This window comes from Gossypium hirsutum, chromosome D10 (assembly GCF_007990345.1).
Source record: "Gossypium hirsutum isolate 1008001.06 chromosome D10, Gossypium_hirsutum_v2.1, whole genome shotgun sequence".
Taxonomy (NCBI): Eukaryota; Viridiplantae; Streptophyta; class Magnoliopsida; order Malvales; family Malvaceae; genus Gossypium; species Gossypium hirsutum.
Genome location: NC_053446.1, coordinates 28,112,343 through 28,126,297, shown reverse-complemented (window position 1 = coordinate 28,126,297; position 13,955 = coordinate 28,112,343). Strand labels below are relative to the sequence as shown.

Below are 13,955 nucleotides of genomic sequence, written 5' to 3'. Positions count from 1 at the left end.
AAGGCGTTGAACCAAAATTTTAAAATTTTCTAGCCTAAATTTTTTGATAAATAACAATAGCAATACCAATTGAAAACAATAATTTCAGCATATGAATGGACTACTTTATTCCAAAATTGTTTGAATCAAATCAAAGTAACTGATAAAATTAAGAATCAATTGAGATATCAGTAAAAAAATATTAAATTAAAAATTAATATAAACTAATTAAATAAGATAAAATATCGGTTGAATCATTGAAAAGAATTTTTAACTTTTATGAATTTATAATATTATTTAATCGAATCTAACGAATCGATTAAAATGATCAAATTGATTCGATAGATATCTAAATCGATTGTTTATTGTAGGGATTAATGATGATTTTAATTTCTTAAATTTTAAAAAAAGAAACACACAATAAAAATCTACATTGGAAAGGATGCACTAAAACGCCGACAACACCAAAACGAAAAACAAAATTTTTTTGACCCCCAAATCCGAATCATCTCCTCTCTCTTTCGCTCGTTTCTGCCACCGTCTCCATATTCTCTTTTTTCTTTTTTTCCGCAAAAAATAAATTTTTCTTTGCTTTTCTTTTTTTCATTTCTCTCGATGCCCTAGCCACCTTCCCTCGCCGGAACTTCCCAGGGCGCGTCGCCGCCGCCGGCGATATCTGTGGCACCAAGCTTCCAAATCTCTCTCCTTTCTCTAGGTTTTGGTTTGTTTGGATTGGATTGGATTTGATTACGCAAAAAGGAATAACAAGGACGACGAAAACGACGGCGTCGAAGGATCTGTTAGGGGTTTAGTCTTGATGGCTGGCAGTCGTAAAAAGGGAGGGAAGAAAGCAAAAATTAAGAATTTAAGCTTAGGCGATCTTGTTCTTGCAAAAATCAAGGGTTTTCCTGCCTGGCCTGCCCAGGTCTCTTCCTTATTCTCTTCCTTTGATATTACTTCTTTATCCTCAGTTGTGCGATTTTACATCTAGATGGTTTTTTTTTTAATTTCTTAAATACTTAATGCGAACTTACGAAATTTGAATAAATCGATGATGAGGTTTTTTTTCGCATGACGTTGGTAAGTTTATTTTATACCTACATTGCCTTACTTCGCAGTATATTTGCTGGTGTTTATACTCAATTTGTTTCTTTTTAGTAAATGTTGTTTTACTTTATGTAAGGCCAGACTTTGGAATTTAATGTTTTCCAATACTTATGTTAGTTGATTGTTCTTTTTAGTGTTTCGGATTTGGGACTTGGCCTGTTTCTGAATTGAGTTACTTGATGCAAATATGCAAGTTTTTTATTTTTGGGACTGAAAAAAATAGGGCAAATATGTGTTTTTTGTGGTTGTGTGCTAAATTGATTTGAACATAGCAAGTGCATCAGAAATTTAGTCAGGGATATTGATTTATGTTTTATTATTTGTTACTTAGAATTGGTTTTGAGGTAGATTCTGTGGGTTCTGAATTTCAGATTAGCCGGCCTGAAGATTGGAAGCAAGAACCTGACCCTAAGAAATATTTTGTCCAATTCTTTGGAACACAAGAAATGTAAGTATTGCACATCCAGTTTGTAAATGTTTGGTGAATCAGGGAGATGGCAACATGATGAATATAGATAGGTGATGTGTCTGTTTTTGGTTTTGCTTCTACTTTCTGGTTGGAGGGAATGCACATTCTATCATAAGATGGAACATGAAAAATGTTACTATGTAAATCCTAGAACTATTAAATTGTTGTTTACTAAATAACATGTTACATATGATGATACAAGCAGACAAACTTTTATGTAGTCTTTACATTGCTAATTGAACTATTTTGTTTCTTGTCAGTGCTTACTAGAGGATGCAATGAGACTGAATTCATTTTTTCTATCTGCTATGCTGTCTGTATTCTTTGATTCTTTTTCTTTCCATGCAGCTTTTCTGTTTGAGATTATAGGATGCATGTTCTAATAACAACAGGAGAAATTTTCTAATATGAAATGCTCTATGCTTGGTCTTTTTCAGTACCGTGGACTTCTCTGTCATTTAGTTTTAGATTGAATTATGTAAACTCCTCTTTCTAATCTTTGGGGGAATATTTTGGGCAGAAATGATAAGTCATATTATCTCGCAAATTTTATATCTTATAGTTTCTTCGTATGATAATTTGAGAATTGTTGAGACGTCCTTTAGGTAACCAAGCTTGTCATTCTAGGATGCAGAAAACTAAACATTAATGTCATTACAAATGGTGCAATTGTTTTTCTTCTTGTACAGGTTCCTGAAGTAGCATGTGCATTTCATGTTACCTTTAATCTTCTTGTTTGTTTCTTTTGGCATTGTGTAAGATGTCTTATTTTAATATTGGTTGTTAGCTAAGCTGCTGATGTTAGTTGATGGGGCTTTTTTGGATGTTTGTTGTGGTTAGGAATTTTGGTATGGCATATGTGGGTCAGTTAGGATTAGAGGTTTCTTTTGTCAAAGACCACAATCCATTCTTTCTGTCTTTTGTTTATTTTGTAATACTTGATATTCTCCTTTCTAGATCTCTTCAGTGTATTGTGTTCATGCACACGTGAGCAAGTTGATAAATTTAAATATCTTCAAAAAAAAAAAAAGTTGGCTCTTAAAGCTAATGTTTATGTAATTGGGATTTTCATACTGCATTTGGGATGTAGAAAGGAGTAATGCTATTGTTTTCCAGCCAAGGGATGCATGCATCATTATTGTTTCTTACACTAATCTTTTCAATTCACTTGGGTTCTATTTGCTTACTAATTACTCCTTCCCCCCCCCCTTTGCTTCCCCATCTCTTCTTCTTTTGTAGAGCTTTTGTTCCCCCTGTAGATATTCAGGCATTTACTAGTGAGACGAAGAATAAATTGTCTTCCAAGTGTCATATTAAAACTAAGTACTTTGTCCAAGCAGTGAAGGAAATCTGTGTGGTATATGATGAATTACAGGAAGAAAAATGCCGAGGTTTGGGAGATGAAACTGATGGACCGAAACCTGGATGTGAGGCTTCAACTGTTGATGGGGTTGAGGTTGATGGTGTAGAGGCCAACTTAAAGGACGAAACAGCTGCAGTTGCAATTGGTGAAGAAGCCAGTAGCAATGGAAAAACTGATTTTGCTTCGAGCGTGGGGTGCTGTTTGCGCAGAGGTGAGAATAATAATGAAGATATAAAGACATCAGTTTTGGTTCATGCGGATGATAGCTCAAACCCAGTTATGTCTGCTGAGGGGAAACATAAAATATCTAATGGTGAACAACCTAAAAAGGAGGTGTCATCTCCATCATCTTTAGATAAGCCCTCTCCGATAACAGAAGAATTCTCTGATGATAAAATTGCTAATGCCAATTCTACTAAGAAAACATTAAGAGAAGATCAGAAATCAAAGAATATGGCTCCTGGGCCAAAGAAAAGAACTGAGGAAGGACAGAAAGGCAGCAGCTCAGCTGTAAAAGTTCTGAGGGATGATAAATCTGAAGGCTGTCTTGATTGGTCTGGGTCTGAGGAGCGATTGAAAGATAGAGGAAAAGGCAAAGTCTCTGGCATTGGTACACGAAAATTCTCACAAGATACTCTCAAAGCAGATTCTAATTACAGTGGTGGTAAAAAAGCAAAGGAATTGCCGAAAACCAAAAGCAAATTCAAGGCCTCTGATGATGTACAGGACACCGTGGCCAATTCCAAAGCTGAGACCACTGGTAAGAAAAAAAGGTGTGAACCAGGACTTGGAAAGGCTAAATTAGGAACAGTTGAAAGTTTACGTCCGGCCAAAAAGTCAAAGTTTGTAGATATGAAAAATGATGCCTCCAAGGGATCTCTTGGCAAAAAAATGAAGAGTAGTTCTTCAATTTCTAATGTCAGGGACAAAGAAGTTAAAAAATCAAAGTTGAAAAAATCCACATCTCATGTTATTTCATCGAGAGCCCCAACGGTGACTAGTTCTGATGTTTCTGGTGATGAAGCTGTGCTGCCCTTATCGAAGCGTCACCAGCAGGCTTTAGAGGCTATGTCTGATTCTGCCTCTCTTAATTCTGATGATAAAATTGGATCAAACCCTGTCGAATTGAAGAGTGATGCTCCAAGCTCCAATGTGAAAACTTCAGCTACCCCATTGCCAAAGAGGCGGAGAGCTGTTTGCCTATTTGTTGATGATGAAGAAGATCCTGAAACTCCAGTTCATGAAGGATTTGCTCGGAATGTTAAGGTAACCCCTGTTGGCTCTGGTCCTTCACAGAGCATTGACGTAAATCATGTGACTACTGTCAGTGCTCAATATAGTGTTGGAAATTCTGCCCATAATGAGAATGGTGGTCCCGAGGAGGCTTTTTCACAATTGAAAAATGATTCTGGCTCACCTCTTCGACCGCAAACTGCCGAAAGGAAGTCTTCTGCTCATGCCTCCATCACTCCTGAAAGATCAGAAGCGGAAGTGTTGTCTGTGAAGGAGGCTAAAGCAGTCTTGATTTCCCCAAGGAAGTCTCCTCCTTTGGTTTCTGCCACTAAACAAGTTGAACAACATAAAACTACTAAAGCTACTGTTAAGGTTTCCAGTAACGGAACACGGAAGAAGGCTCTATCTGGCTCTGTTAAGGGGTCAGTTGTGGTTTCTGATGCTTTGAAGTCTTCTCAGAATCAGTTTTTAAGTCAAAGGTAGTTTCTTCCATATAAAGACTGAAATCTACTCTGAAAGCAATTTCACGTGTAAATGACTGCTTTTGTTACTGAAACTTCAATGGAGTATGGCACTGCAATGTCCTTGTTATTATTGTTATATTTTCATTGATCTTTTTTAACGGTATTTATTACTCTTCATTGCATAATGTAGATTTAATCATTTTGTGTACAGATCTGACTTCTTTAGAGAAGATAGGAGTAGTTTATTGACCGATTCCAAGACTCCAGATTCCGCTGTGTCTATGAAGCATCTTATTGCAGCTGCCCAGGCAAAAAGGAGACAAGCTCACTCTCAACAATATTCTCTTGGAAATCCCAGTTCTATTTTTGTATCAATGTCCGATGTTCAGGGGGCAAGTCCCAGCTCTGCAGTTCAGTCTTTCCCATCTGCAGTTGACAATGTAATGCAGGTTGATGTGCAGGGATTTGCTCATCAGACAAATCTACATTCTCCATCAGCTCTTGGCCACGAGTCAGGATCCCGTGATCAACAGGATGCCGAAGAGACTGAAGGGAGAAGAGCTAGTTCAGGACGTATGGCTACTGGAAGCTCTCTCAGTGGTGGCACTGAGGCAGCTGTTGCACGAGATGCTTTTGAAGGAATGATAGAGACTTTATCGAGGACTAAAGACAGTATAGGACGTGCAACTCGCCTTGCTATTGATTGTGCCAAGTATGGCATAGCAAATGAAGTAAGTTGAATAATATGCTTTATTTGTTTTTTATGTGGGTTTAATGATGTCAGGATGAGCATTTTCATCACCATATTCATATATATTATGATTTGATGTTCATGATTGAATTTTTTTTTGTGGGTGTGGGGGTTTAAAATACATTATCTGCATGCAGGTTGTTGAACTTCTCATCAGGAAGCTGGAAAGCGAGCCCAGTTATCATCGTAAAGTTGACCTGTTCTTTCTTGTTGATTCAATCACCCAATGTTCTCATAATCAGAAAGGTTGGTTTGCTATCTTTATTAGGAACAGTTTGAGTTACTCTATTACTGAATTTCTTTGATACGGGCAATTAAGAAATGAACTTTTAGTTTATCTCTTTTCTTGCTGGTTTAACATCACAAGGTTATGTCTCCTATGGACTGTTGCTTGATTGCATGTTCAAGAACGGTCTTTTAGTTGTCCTTCAAATTGTGTGCACACATGTTGAAATAATCAAATGCGATCTATTAATGTTTGTGTAAATGGTTGTGGTTAATGTTTATATAGGAATTGCTGGTGCTTCTTATATCCCTACAGTTCAAACAGCATTGCCTCGGCTCCTTGGTGCAGCTGCTCCACCTGGAGCAAGTGCTCGTGAAAATCGTCGTCAATGTCTCAAGGTATATTTTTGCTTTTTAATTGTAAGAAACTTTTCTGCTTCTTCCTTTCCCCCACTATCTGGAGGATACAGGGATCTATTTCTGTACCAGGTTTTAAGGTTGTGGCTTGAGAGGAAAATTTTACCCGAATCTATTCTTCGACGGTATATGGACAACATTGGAGTTTCAAATGATGATACAATTTCAGGATTTTCCCTGAGGCGCCCTTCTCGAGCGGAGCGTGCTATAGATGACCCTATAAGAGAAATGGAAGGCATGCTTGTTGATGAGTATGGCAGGTCTAAAATCTCTTTCAACTAACTAAATCAAATAAATTATTGTTATGATAATAAATATAATATCTGCTATATTACTATTTAGGTTTGATTTTTTATTCAGTTTGATTTCATATGCATCTGAGACCAGACTATGACCAAATTACTTAACTGTTTGATTTTGAGACCAAACTGAACCTTTTTGCTTTCCAAATGAAACCAAACCGAACCAAATCAGCTTGTTAAATCTGATTTTCAGCTTAGACCAAAATTTTTCACCCCATTTCACCTATTTGCTATTGTTCTGTGATCTGATTAGCATCAACAGCTACTTTTTTTGAGTTACCTTTCATATTGTGGCACTTCAGCCCCACTTTAGTTTTCTAGTATTTGTCAATTGAGAGGAATTAAATCTGATTTTCAGCTTAGACCAAAATTTTTCACCCCATTTCACCTATTTGCTATTGTCCTGTGATTTGATTGGCATCAACAGCTGCTTTTTTCGAGTTACCTTTCATATTGTAGCACTTCGGCCCCACTTTAGTTTTCTAGTATTTGTCAATTGAGAGGAATTAAATCTGATTTTCAGCTTAGACCAAAATTTTTCACCCCATTTCACCTATTTGCTATTGTCCTGTGATCTGATTAGCATCAACAGCTACTTTTTTTGAGTTACCTTTCGTATTGTGGCACTTCAGCCCCACTTTAGTTTTCTAGTATTTGTCAATTGAGAGGAATATCAACTTTCTGACAGTAATTCTGTTGGTTCTCGAGACCAGTAATGCTACATTTCAGCTCCCTGGATTGTTGTCTTCTAATGTATTTGAAGATGAAGAGGAAGACGATCTTTCAATTAGCCCTGGCAGAGAAGCTGCTGATGCATCACCTCTAGAAGCAGCTCCTGCTTTAGGAGAGTTAGAAACATGTACGGTTACTCCGAGTGACAGGCCTCATCGCATCTTAGAAGACGTGGATGGTGAGCTTGAAATGGAAGATGTTTCTGGACATCTGAAGAATGACCGGCCATTCACAAATGATGCTCTTCAAATGGACTGGCAGCAGCAGGGGATTATGGAACCAGCTTCAAATAGCTCCAATGACTTCCCTCCTCTACCAGAGGGTTCACCGCCTTTGCCCCCTGATTCTCCTCCACCCCCACCCCTTTACCAGCTTCTCCATCCCCACCTCCACCTCCAACATCTCCATCGCCACCACCACCTCCTCCGCCTCTACCAACTCAACTTCCTCCTGCGCCACCTTCATGTCCTCCACCCTTCATACCTCAACCACCAGTACCAACTCAACCGTCACTGCTATCCCAGCCCATGCTACCACCCCAATCAGCAATACAGTCTTCTCCGCAGTTGGCATATCAACCACCTGTACCTCATGAATTCCGGGGCACACCGAATGTATGATTCCAGGACATTTTCTTTGCTTGTTACTCAGTATGTGAATACATTTTTATTTTTTAAACCTATGCATTTGTATGCAGGGTAATCAGATAGTTCAAATGGCTGGAAATACTCCTCATGGAGGCCATATTGATGCTTCTGTGAAAAGTGAATTGTTTCCACAGCAATCACCTTGCTTTGTACCAGGAGTGTGCAATTCTAGAGAGCCTTCTGGATATGTTTCTTCAAGGCAACTGGACTATGGACATAATGAAATGTACTTAAATGCTCAATCCTCTCAACCAAGTCAACAGTTTCAACCTGGTAATGCAGCCTTTGTGCAAAGACCTTTAGCCCCAAGTCTGCCGCACACCTCATCTAGCCATTTCTCATTCACAAAGCCTGCCATGCCACCACATCCTCAGCATTCGTATCCTCAATATGATGGCTGGAGGCCATTTGTTGCTGATGAACAGTGGAGAATGCCTGCTGGAGAATATAACACTGATAATCAGCATGGTGGGTGGATATCAGGAAGAAATCCATCACCTTGTGGTCCATTGTTTGTCCGGGAAGGTAGATGTACTGTCCTTCAATCAATTTTTTGGGTTCACTCATTTTAATTTTTACTTAAAATTTGTATACCTGCTTGCATGGATAAAAGGTGGATTTTAGGGGCACTAATTTCTGTTTTGATCTGATCAATATTATAGTTACCTGCAAGTTAAATATATGCCCTTTTATGGTGGTGGCAATCAAACTCATTACAAGTGTTACATGTTCTTATTGGATGCTTTACTGAACTAAATGAGAAACCCAAAATTATAGAACCATGTCAACCATATAAACATGAAAGGCATGCTTTACATGATATCTGAATACTCTGGTAGTATCTACTTATTTTCTTGCTTTGAACTGTTGTCATGGCTAAGTTCTTACTCTCAATGTCTTTTCCGGTATGTATCTGTTGTAAAAGTTAAGAGTCTGGATGATAACCCTTATAATTGTTCTTTTGTTGAACGATTGAGCTATGTTATCCTCTTTGCTTTAAAAGTCAAAGTGTGTGGATAGAAACCCTTGTCATCTTTCCTTTGTTGAAAATCTGAGCTATATTATCCTCCTTTCGATGACGCTGTTAATTCTTCAGCAGGTTACTTTAGACCACCTGTTGAAAGACCATCCTCAAATGTTGGGTTCCCCCTTGCTTCTGCCAATAATTTACCAGCTGGTGCTCCAAATTCAGGTGTTGTAATTTTTAATTGCGGGCTTGCGTTGCTTGTCATTTTCTTCTTTTGCCAGGTAAATAATCAATCATGCTTTCAACCAGAAAATGATTTCATTGTTGTATTTTTCAGGTCATGGTATTTTTCCATGTCGACCAGACATGTCTGCCATTAATTGTTGGAGGCCAGCTTGAGACTGGGGAAATAGTATCATTAGGTACTTAAAATACATTTCATACTTATTTATTGATGAGTCTCAACTGGGACATTTCATCCCCCCCCCCCTCCATTTATTAAGGATAGAAACTTCATCTCTGTCATTGAAGTGAATGAAATTTTGTTCATTTTTCTGGTAAACTACTATCTAGTATTACCTAAACTTGAGAGTTTCTGCTCCTTTTGTTGCTAGAATAGAGAGTTCACAGTATTTCTTTCATTGGCATTTTCTGCTGTAAAAGAATGGGGAAGTTTATTCTTCCAGGATAGCAGGAAAATGCTAAACTCAAGACCCTATCTCCTCATCTTTTCCACTTATTGATTAATTATTGCTTTACTTGTTCCATTGATTGATGTCTTTGGGTAGTTGGCTGCAAGACAAATTACATGGAAGGTGGTTCACTTTTTGGGCAAAATAATACCACCACATGAATGCAGTGCTGATAACCTCTGGAGACTCTTGGCAGGATTGTGCATATTATATTTTTTTTCCCTGACAAATGTATCCCAGGAACATCTACATATTTCTCCCTTGGTTAGTAGATCTGTTTCTTAGCTTCTCTAATTAACTGAGTATAAAGTAAAAAAGAAACTATTCCTTGTTAAGAATTTGAACTCTGGCCAACTTATATAAACTAAATGCGCAACGTTTTTATGATCCTCTTTTATTCTAAAATCTTAAGTGCTTTGTATTTAGTTGGTTGCTGTGATGATGGCTTTCCCTTTATCTTGGAGCCATGTTCACATCAGTATTTTTTGTACACTCAGTTGAGCTGCATGTTTAGAATCTTGTGACTTATGTTCTGGTGAAACATAGCTGCAACGTTGCTGATTTGTTGTGTGGAATACAATTGTAGTTCACTGCTAGACATGTCAATCATTGAAGTTTACTTTTTTTAACTGAGTCCATTACCAGATTTACCTGTAGACCTTTATTGACTTTGAGAGAATGGGAGATACTTCAAAAAACTGTGCATGTAAAACTTTAAGCAGAATTGTGGAGAGTCGTTTTCTGGGATGGTTAGGCATTCTTCTTGTAACTTGTGGTGCTCTTAAGCCCTGATGAATAAGGGCATCACCTCCTGAACTGTCTACTTTATTTTGTTAGTGATGGTAAAAGAATTTAGTTCTTTTTATGTTTCTGCACCTTCAGGTTCCAATTGCCAATTTTTTTTTTATTGATAAAGTGATATGGTTTTGGGATACTTCTATTATATCATCTTTTTTTGCTGTACCATGTTTGATTTGGCTTCAAGACCAAAATAGTCTTTTGACCCCTACCATCGATTTGGTAAGGGAAGAGAAGGAAATGGAAGGAAATACTTTTAATCTGATGCGTGAGCTAAGACATAGCATATGTTGTTATGAATCCAACTGTTAGATGATTACTTTATCCTTTCTTTCCTCTTTTCTTTCCTTCCTACATTACAATTGAATCATGGTTTTTGCAGCTTGAGGCCCTTTGAGGTTTTACTATTGTTCTAGGCATCAGATTTACATCAAGTCTTTTTGAACAGGGTAATATTAGGCTTTAGTTTAGAACTGTTGCGGAATTGAAGATCTATTACATTTCTGGACTTGATATTTCCTGAAGTGGTAGAGTAATACTGTGCTAATGCATGGAAACTGGTCTAATTTGATAGAAATCTGAGCTCAATGACTTGGGTGCTAAAGAAGAATTTCATGAAATGGGGGTGGTACTCCTTTTGAAGATAGGAAAACACTGCATAATGTCAGGGATTTAAGTGGAAACCATGGTGTAATAGTTCTGAAGATGGGGTGGTGAAAATAGGTGGATGAATCTTTCCTATTTCTGCTTATGCATTTTATAATGTTATCTAAGGTTGTAAACATAGAAGTCTCGTGTATAATGTTTTCTGGACATATTAGTTGTAAAATTACAAAACTAGGGAACATTCAGTGTTGGAATGTACGACTGTACGGTTACTTGATCCAGTATGTCAGAGAGGAATGCTTAGAGATAAAAAGTTCAGTTGCCTATGGGTGAAAGGGTAGGGAGCTGGGGGAATCTAAAATGTGCAAAGAGAAATGATGAATTAGGTTTGGACCATATACTCGAAAAGTTGCCAAACTGGTCAGGTCATTGAATAGTGGTGGTAACTAGTAATGGGTAATGGAACTATAAACTTGATGTTTAGTAGGTTCTTTTTACTAGGATCTCAAGGAAGATTTTTGAGGTTTAACTGAGTGAATTCGTGGTAATTATAAGTTGCTGGGAATCTGATAAGGCTAAAAATAAACCTGATGAAATAGGAGACCTAAAATAAGATTCTTGACTTCTGTATTTTCGGTTAAACCAGAAACTGATAAATCCTTAACCTACATAACATCTTGTCTCTGATTGCTAGGTAGGGGAACTCAGTGTTCAAACCCTGATAACAGTCATGCTACTAGCTGAAGTAGAAAACTAAAGAGAATTAAATAAATAAAATCTTCTATGTCGCAGTCCAAACTATCATAAAGACTTAATTAATCCTTAGTTCTTGAATTCTTATTCTATCTTTGAAGTCAATCATTGTTATTGTTCTTTTTTATAATGTTATGGAAAAAAAACTGAACAGATCTGTTAGTAATTGATTATATCTGCTAATGGTAGATATTCATTTTTTATTCATGTAGCTTCTTTCAGTGGTTCTGCCTGGACTCTCTTTGGATGTTAGTTTCCCCTGCCCCCTTCCCTACCCCCAAAAAGAGGCATCTCTATGTTTATATTAAGTGGTTCACCTTGTAGCAATGAGTGATGAGGAAATCACTTAGTAATTTAGATAGCATGCCCTTGTAAGACAAAAAGAGAGCATTCTTTGTTTTTTTTAAAAGGCCTTGGGTTAATGCTTTCACTATGATATATTTCTGGTACATATTGGAGATAGTTCCCTGGATAGACTTGGATTTAGTTTTAGTGGATTGCAAATGACTAAATCAGTAGTCAGACTGAGACAATTTTTGGACTTCCAAATCGAATTATTGATTATTCACTCTGGATCACTCTTATGTGTTGGAACTAGGGAAATGCAACCAAGGTTTTGCTTTGTATGATCATCATATTTCCTTATGGTTTGTTCCATATTTTCTACATTAAGAAGTGTCTCCCTCCAGCTAAGCCTACTGCCCTGGAGTCTTTTCCTGTTTAAAGCCTCTATCTACTCCTTGTACCTTCGTTACATATGCTTGATTATCAATGAAGAATTATTACCTTTTTTTTTTTCTTTTTCGAAGCTCAGTTATCATTTTCTACTTGGTCTGGATGTATATGGCTGTTGATAAGCTGGCTGGCATTTATCCACTTATTGCCTGCAGTTGAAAATTAGTTTAGTAGTCTTATGAATTTTAGAATGTCTTGAAGCTTAACTCACGTCTCAACTGCTTTTTACTAGTGAAAGAAAAGGGAAATAAGAGAAGCCAGTTATGCAATTGGTATTCAATTTATATTTGCTTTTTGGAAAATGAAAATTCAATCGAAAATGATGTTGCTATTACATTTATTACAGGTTTGGCAAATTGTTCAACTTGAAATGTCTATTTATGGTGTTGCAACTTGGAAATCCACCATTGTTGGCAGGTGCTAGCAGAGCAAACTACTGCAAAATGTTGAGGTAAATATCTGACATGGATTCTTGAGCCAAGGCAATGCTTGGAATTTTCTAATTAGTTAGGAATAGTTCTCACAAAGGATGTTTTCTGTCAAAGTTTAGGCAGTTAGAAATTACTTGAAAAGTTTTTTTTTTTCCACGTTTATAAGGAATCATGTACTATTCTGTATATTACGTATACATGAGTTTCCTTTTTCCTTATATCCATTTTCTTTTTGACTAGTTAACTGATTAAATTCCCAAAGCTATGCTGGTATTAATACCCATGTCACTCAGAATTTTCATTTTTATTTTCAGTACCTATGGTCGGCATCCATGCCTGACGCATAACCAGGCATGATTATTTAGATATGGTCCTAAAATTACATGAAAAAACTTTTAAAATTTTGAACAAATTTGTATTTATACCTATGTCTGAGTCACACCCGAGTTGGACTAACCAAATTTTTTATAAGGTGGCTGATATAAACAGTGCTATAAACTTATGTCCACTTTTCATTCCGAATCGTAGCTATTTGCACCTAGAAAACTGTGGAACCAGTTTTTGATTTTTCTGACAGTTGAGTTGCACCATAAATTAGGTCCTTGGACATAGTGCCGTGGTTATTTGTGTCTCCTTTGCGTCTAATTTTCTGGGCAGTCAAAAAAGGGTGCTCCATTGTTGTATTCGTGTGATCTGTTATCAGGTACCCATTGGACATGGTTGTCATAAGTATGAAAGTAAATTGTAATGTGATTAATGGTCAGTCATATGTGGTTTTGCTGTTGATTAGGATAAGGAATGATCATATTTGGTTTTCCTATACGGCAATATAGTCGCATATATTGGAAGTAATAAAAAGAATGGATGGGATATACGACTTAAAAATATCACAGTATATTAATTTACTAATATGTTAAGATTTATATGTCTGAACATAAATAAATAATATTTGAAATATTATTCTTAAGGGTTTGTGAATAGTAATGATGGATTTCTTATTTTCTTCCCCTTCATTTGCGTAAGTTAGGTATAATAAAACTAAAATATTTATGGGTTTCACAATATTATTTGCTAATATGAAGAGAGTTGCCCAATTATGAAATGCGTTGTCCAAGCTATGGGCTTCATAAATAATATAACTAAGATTAGTTTATTATTTCAATTCGTGCCATTTAGTTGCTTTTATGAATGAAATATTGTTGATGCATAAGGTGGATCACAAGTGTGTTGGAACGAAATGTATATCCCCCCAGTCTGTCTTTTGGTAATACTCACCATTACAAG

At 36.8% G+C, this 13,955-nt stretch overlaps 1 protein-coding gene across 1 annotated transcript; it reads left to right on the top strand.

Annotated features, from left to right (window-relative positions):
• The first annotated feature begins 412 nt into the window (after positions 1-412).
• On the top strand, positions 413-12,889 carry LOC107914810 (ENHANCER OF AG-4 protein 2). The gene is given in 13 exon segments (XM_041102302.1): positions 413-904; positions 1,458-1,534; positions 2,795-4,630; positions 4,827-5,346; positions 5,504-5,612; positions 5,878-5,990; positions 6,081-6,268; positions 7,024-7,397; positions 7,400-7,656; positions 7,740-8,214; positions 8,789-8,881; positions 8,994-9,078; positions 12,587-12,889. Coding segments are annotated over 12 exon segments (4,212 nt in total). The 5' UTR covers positions 413-796; the 3' UTR covers positions 9,056-9,078; positions 12,587-12,889.
• The last annotated feature ends 1,066 nt before the right edge of the window (positions 12,890-13,955 follow it).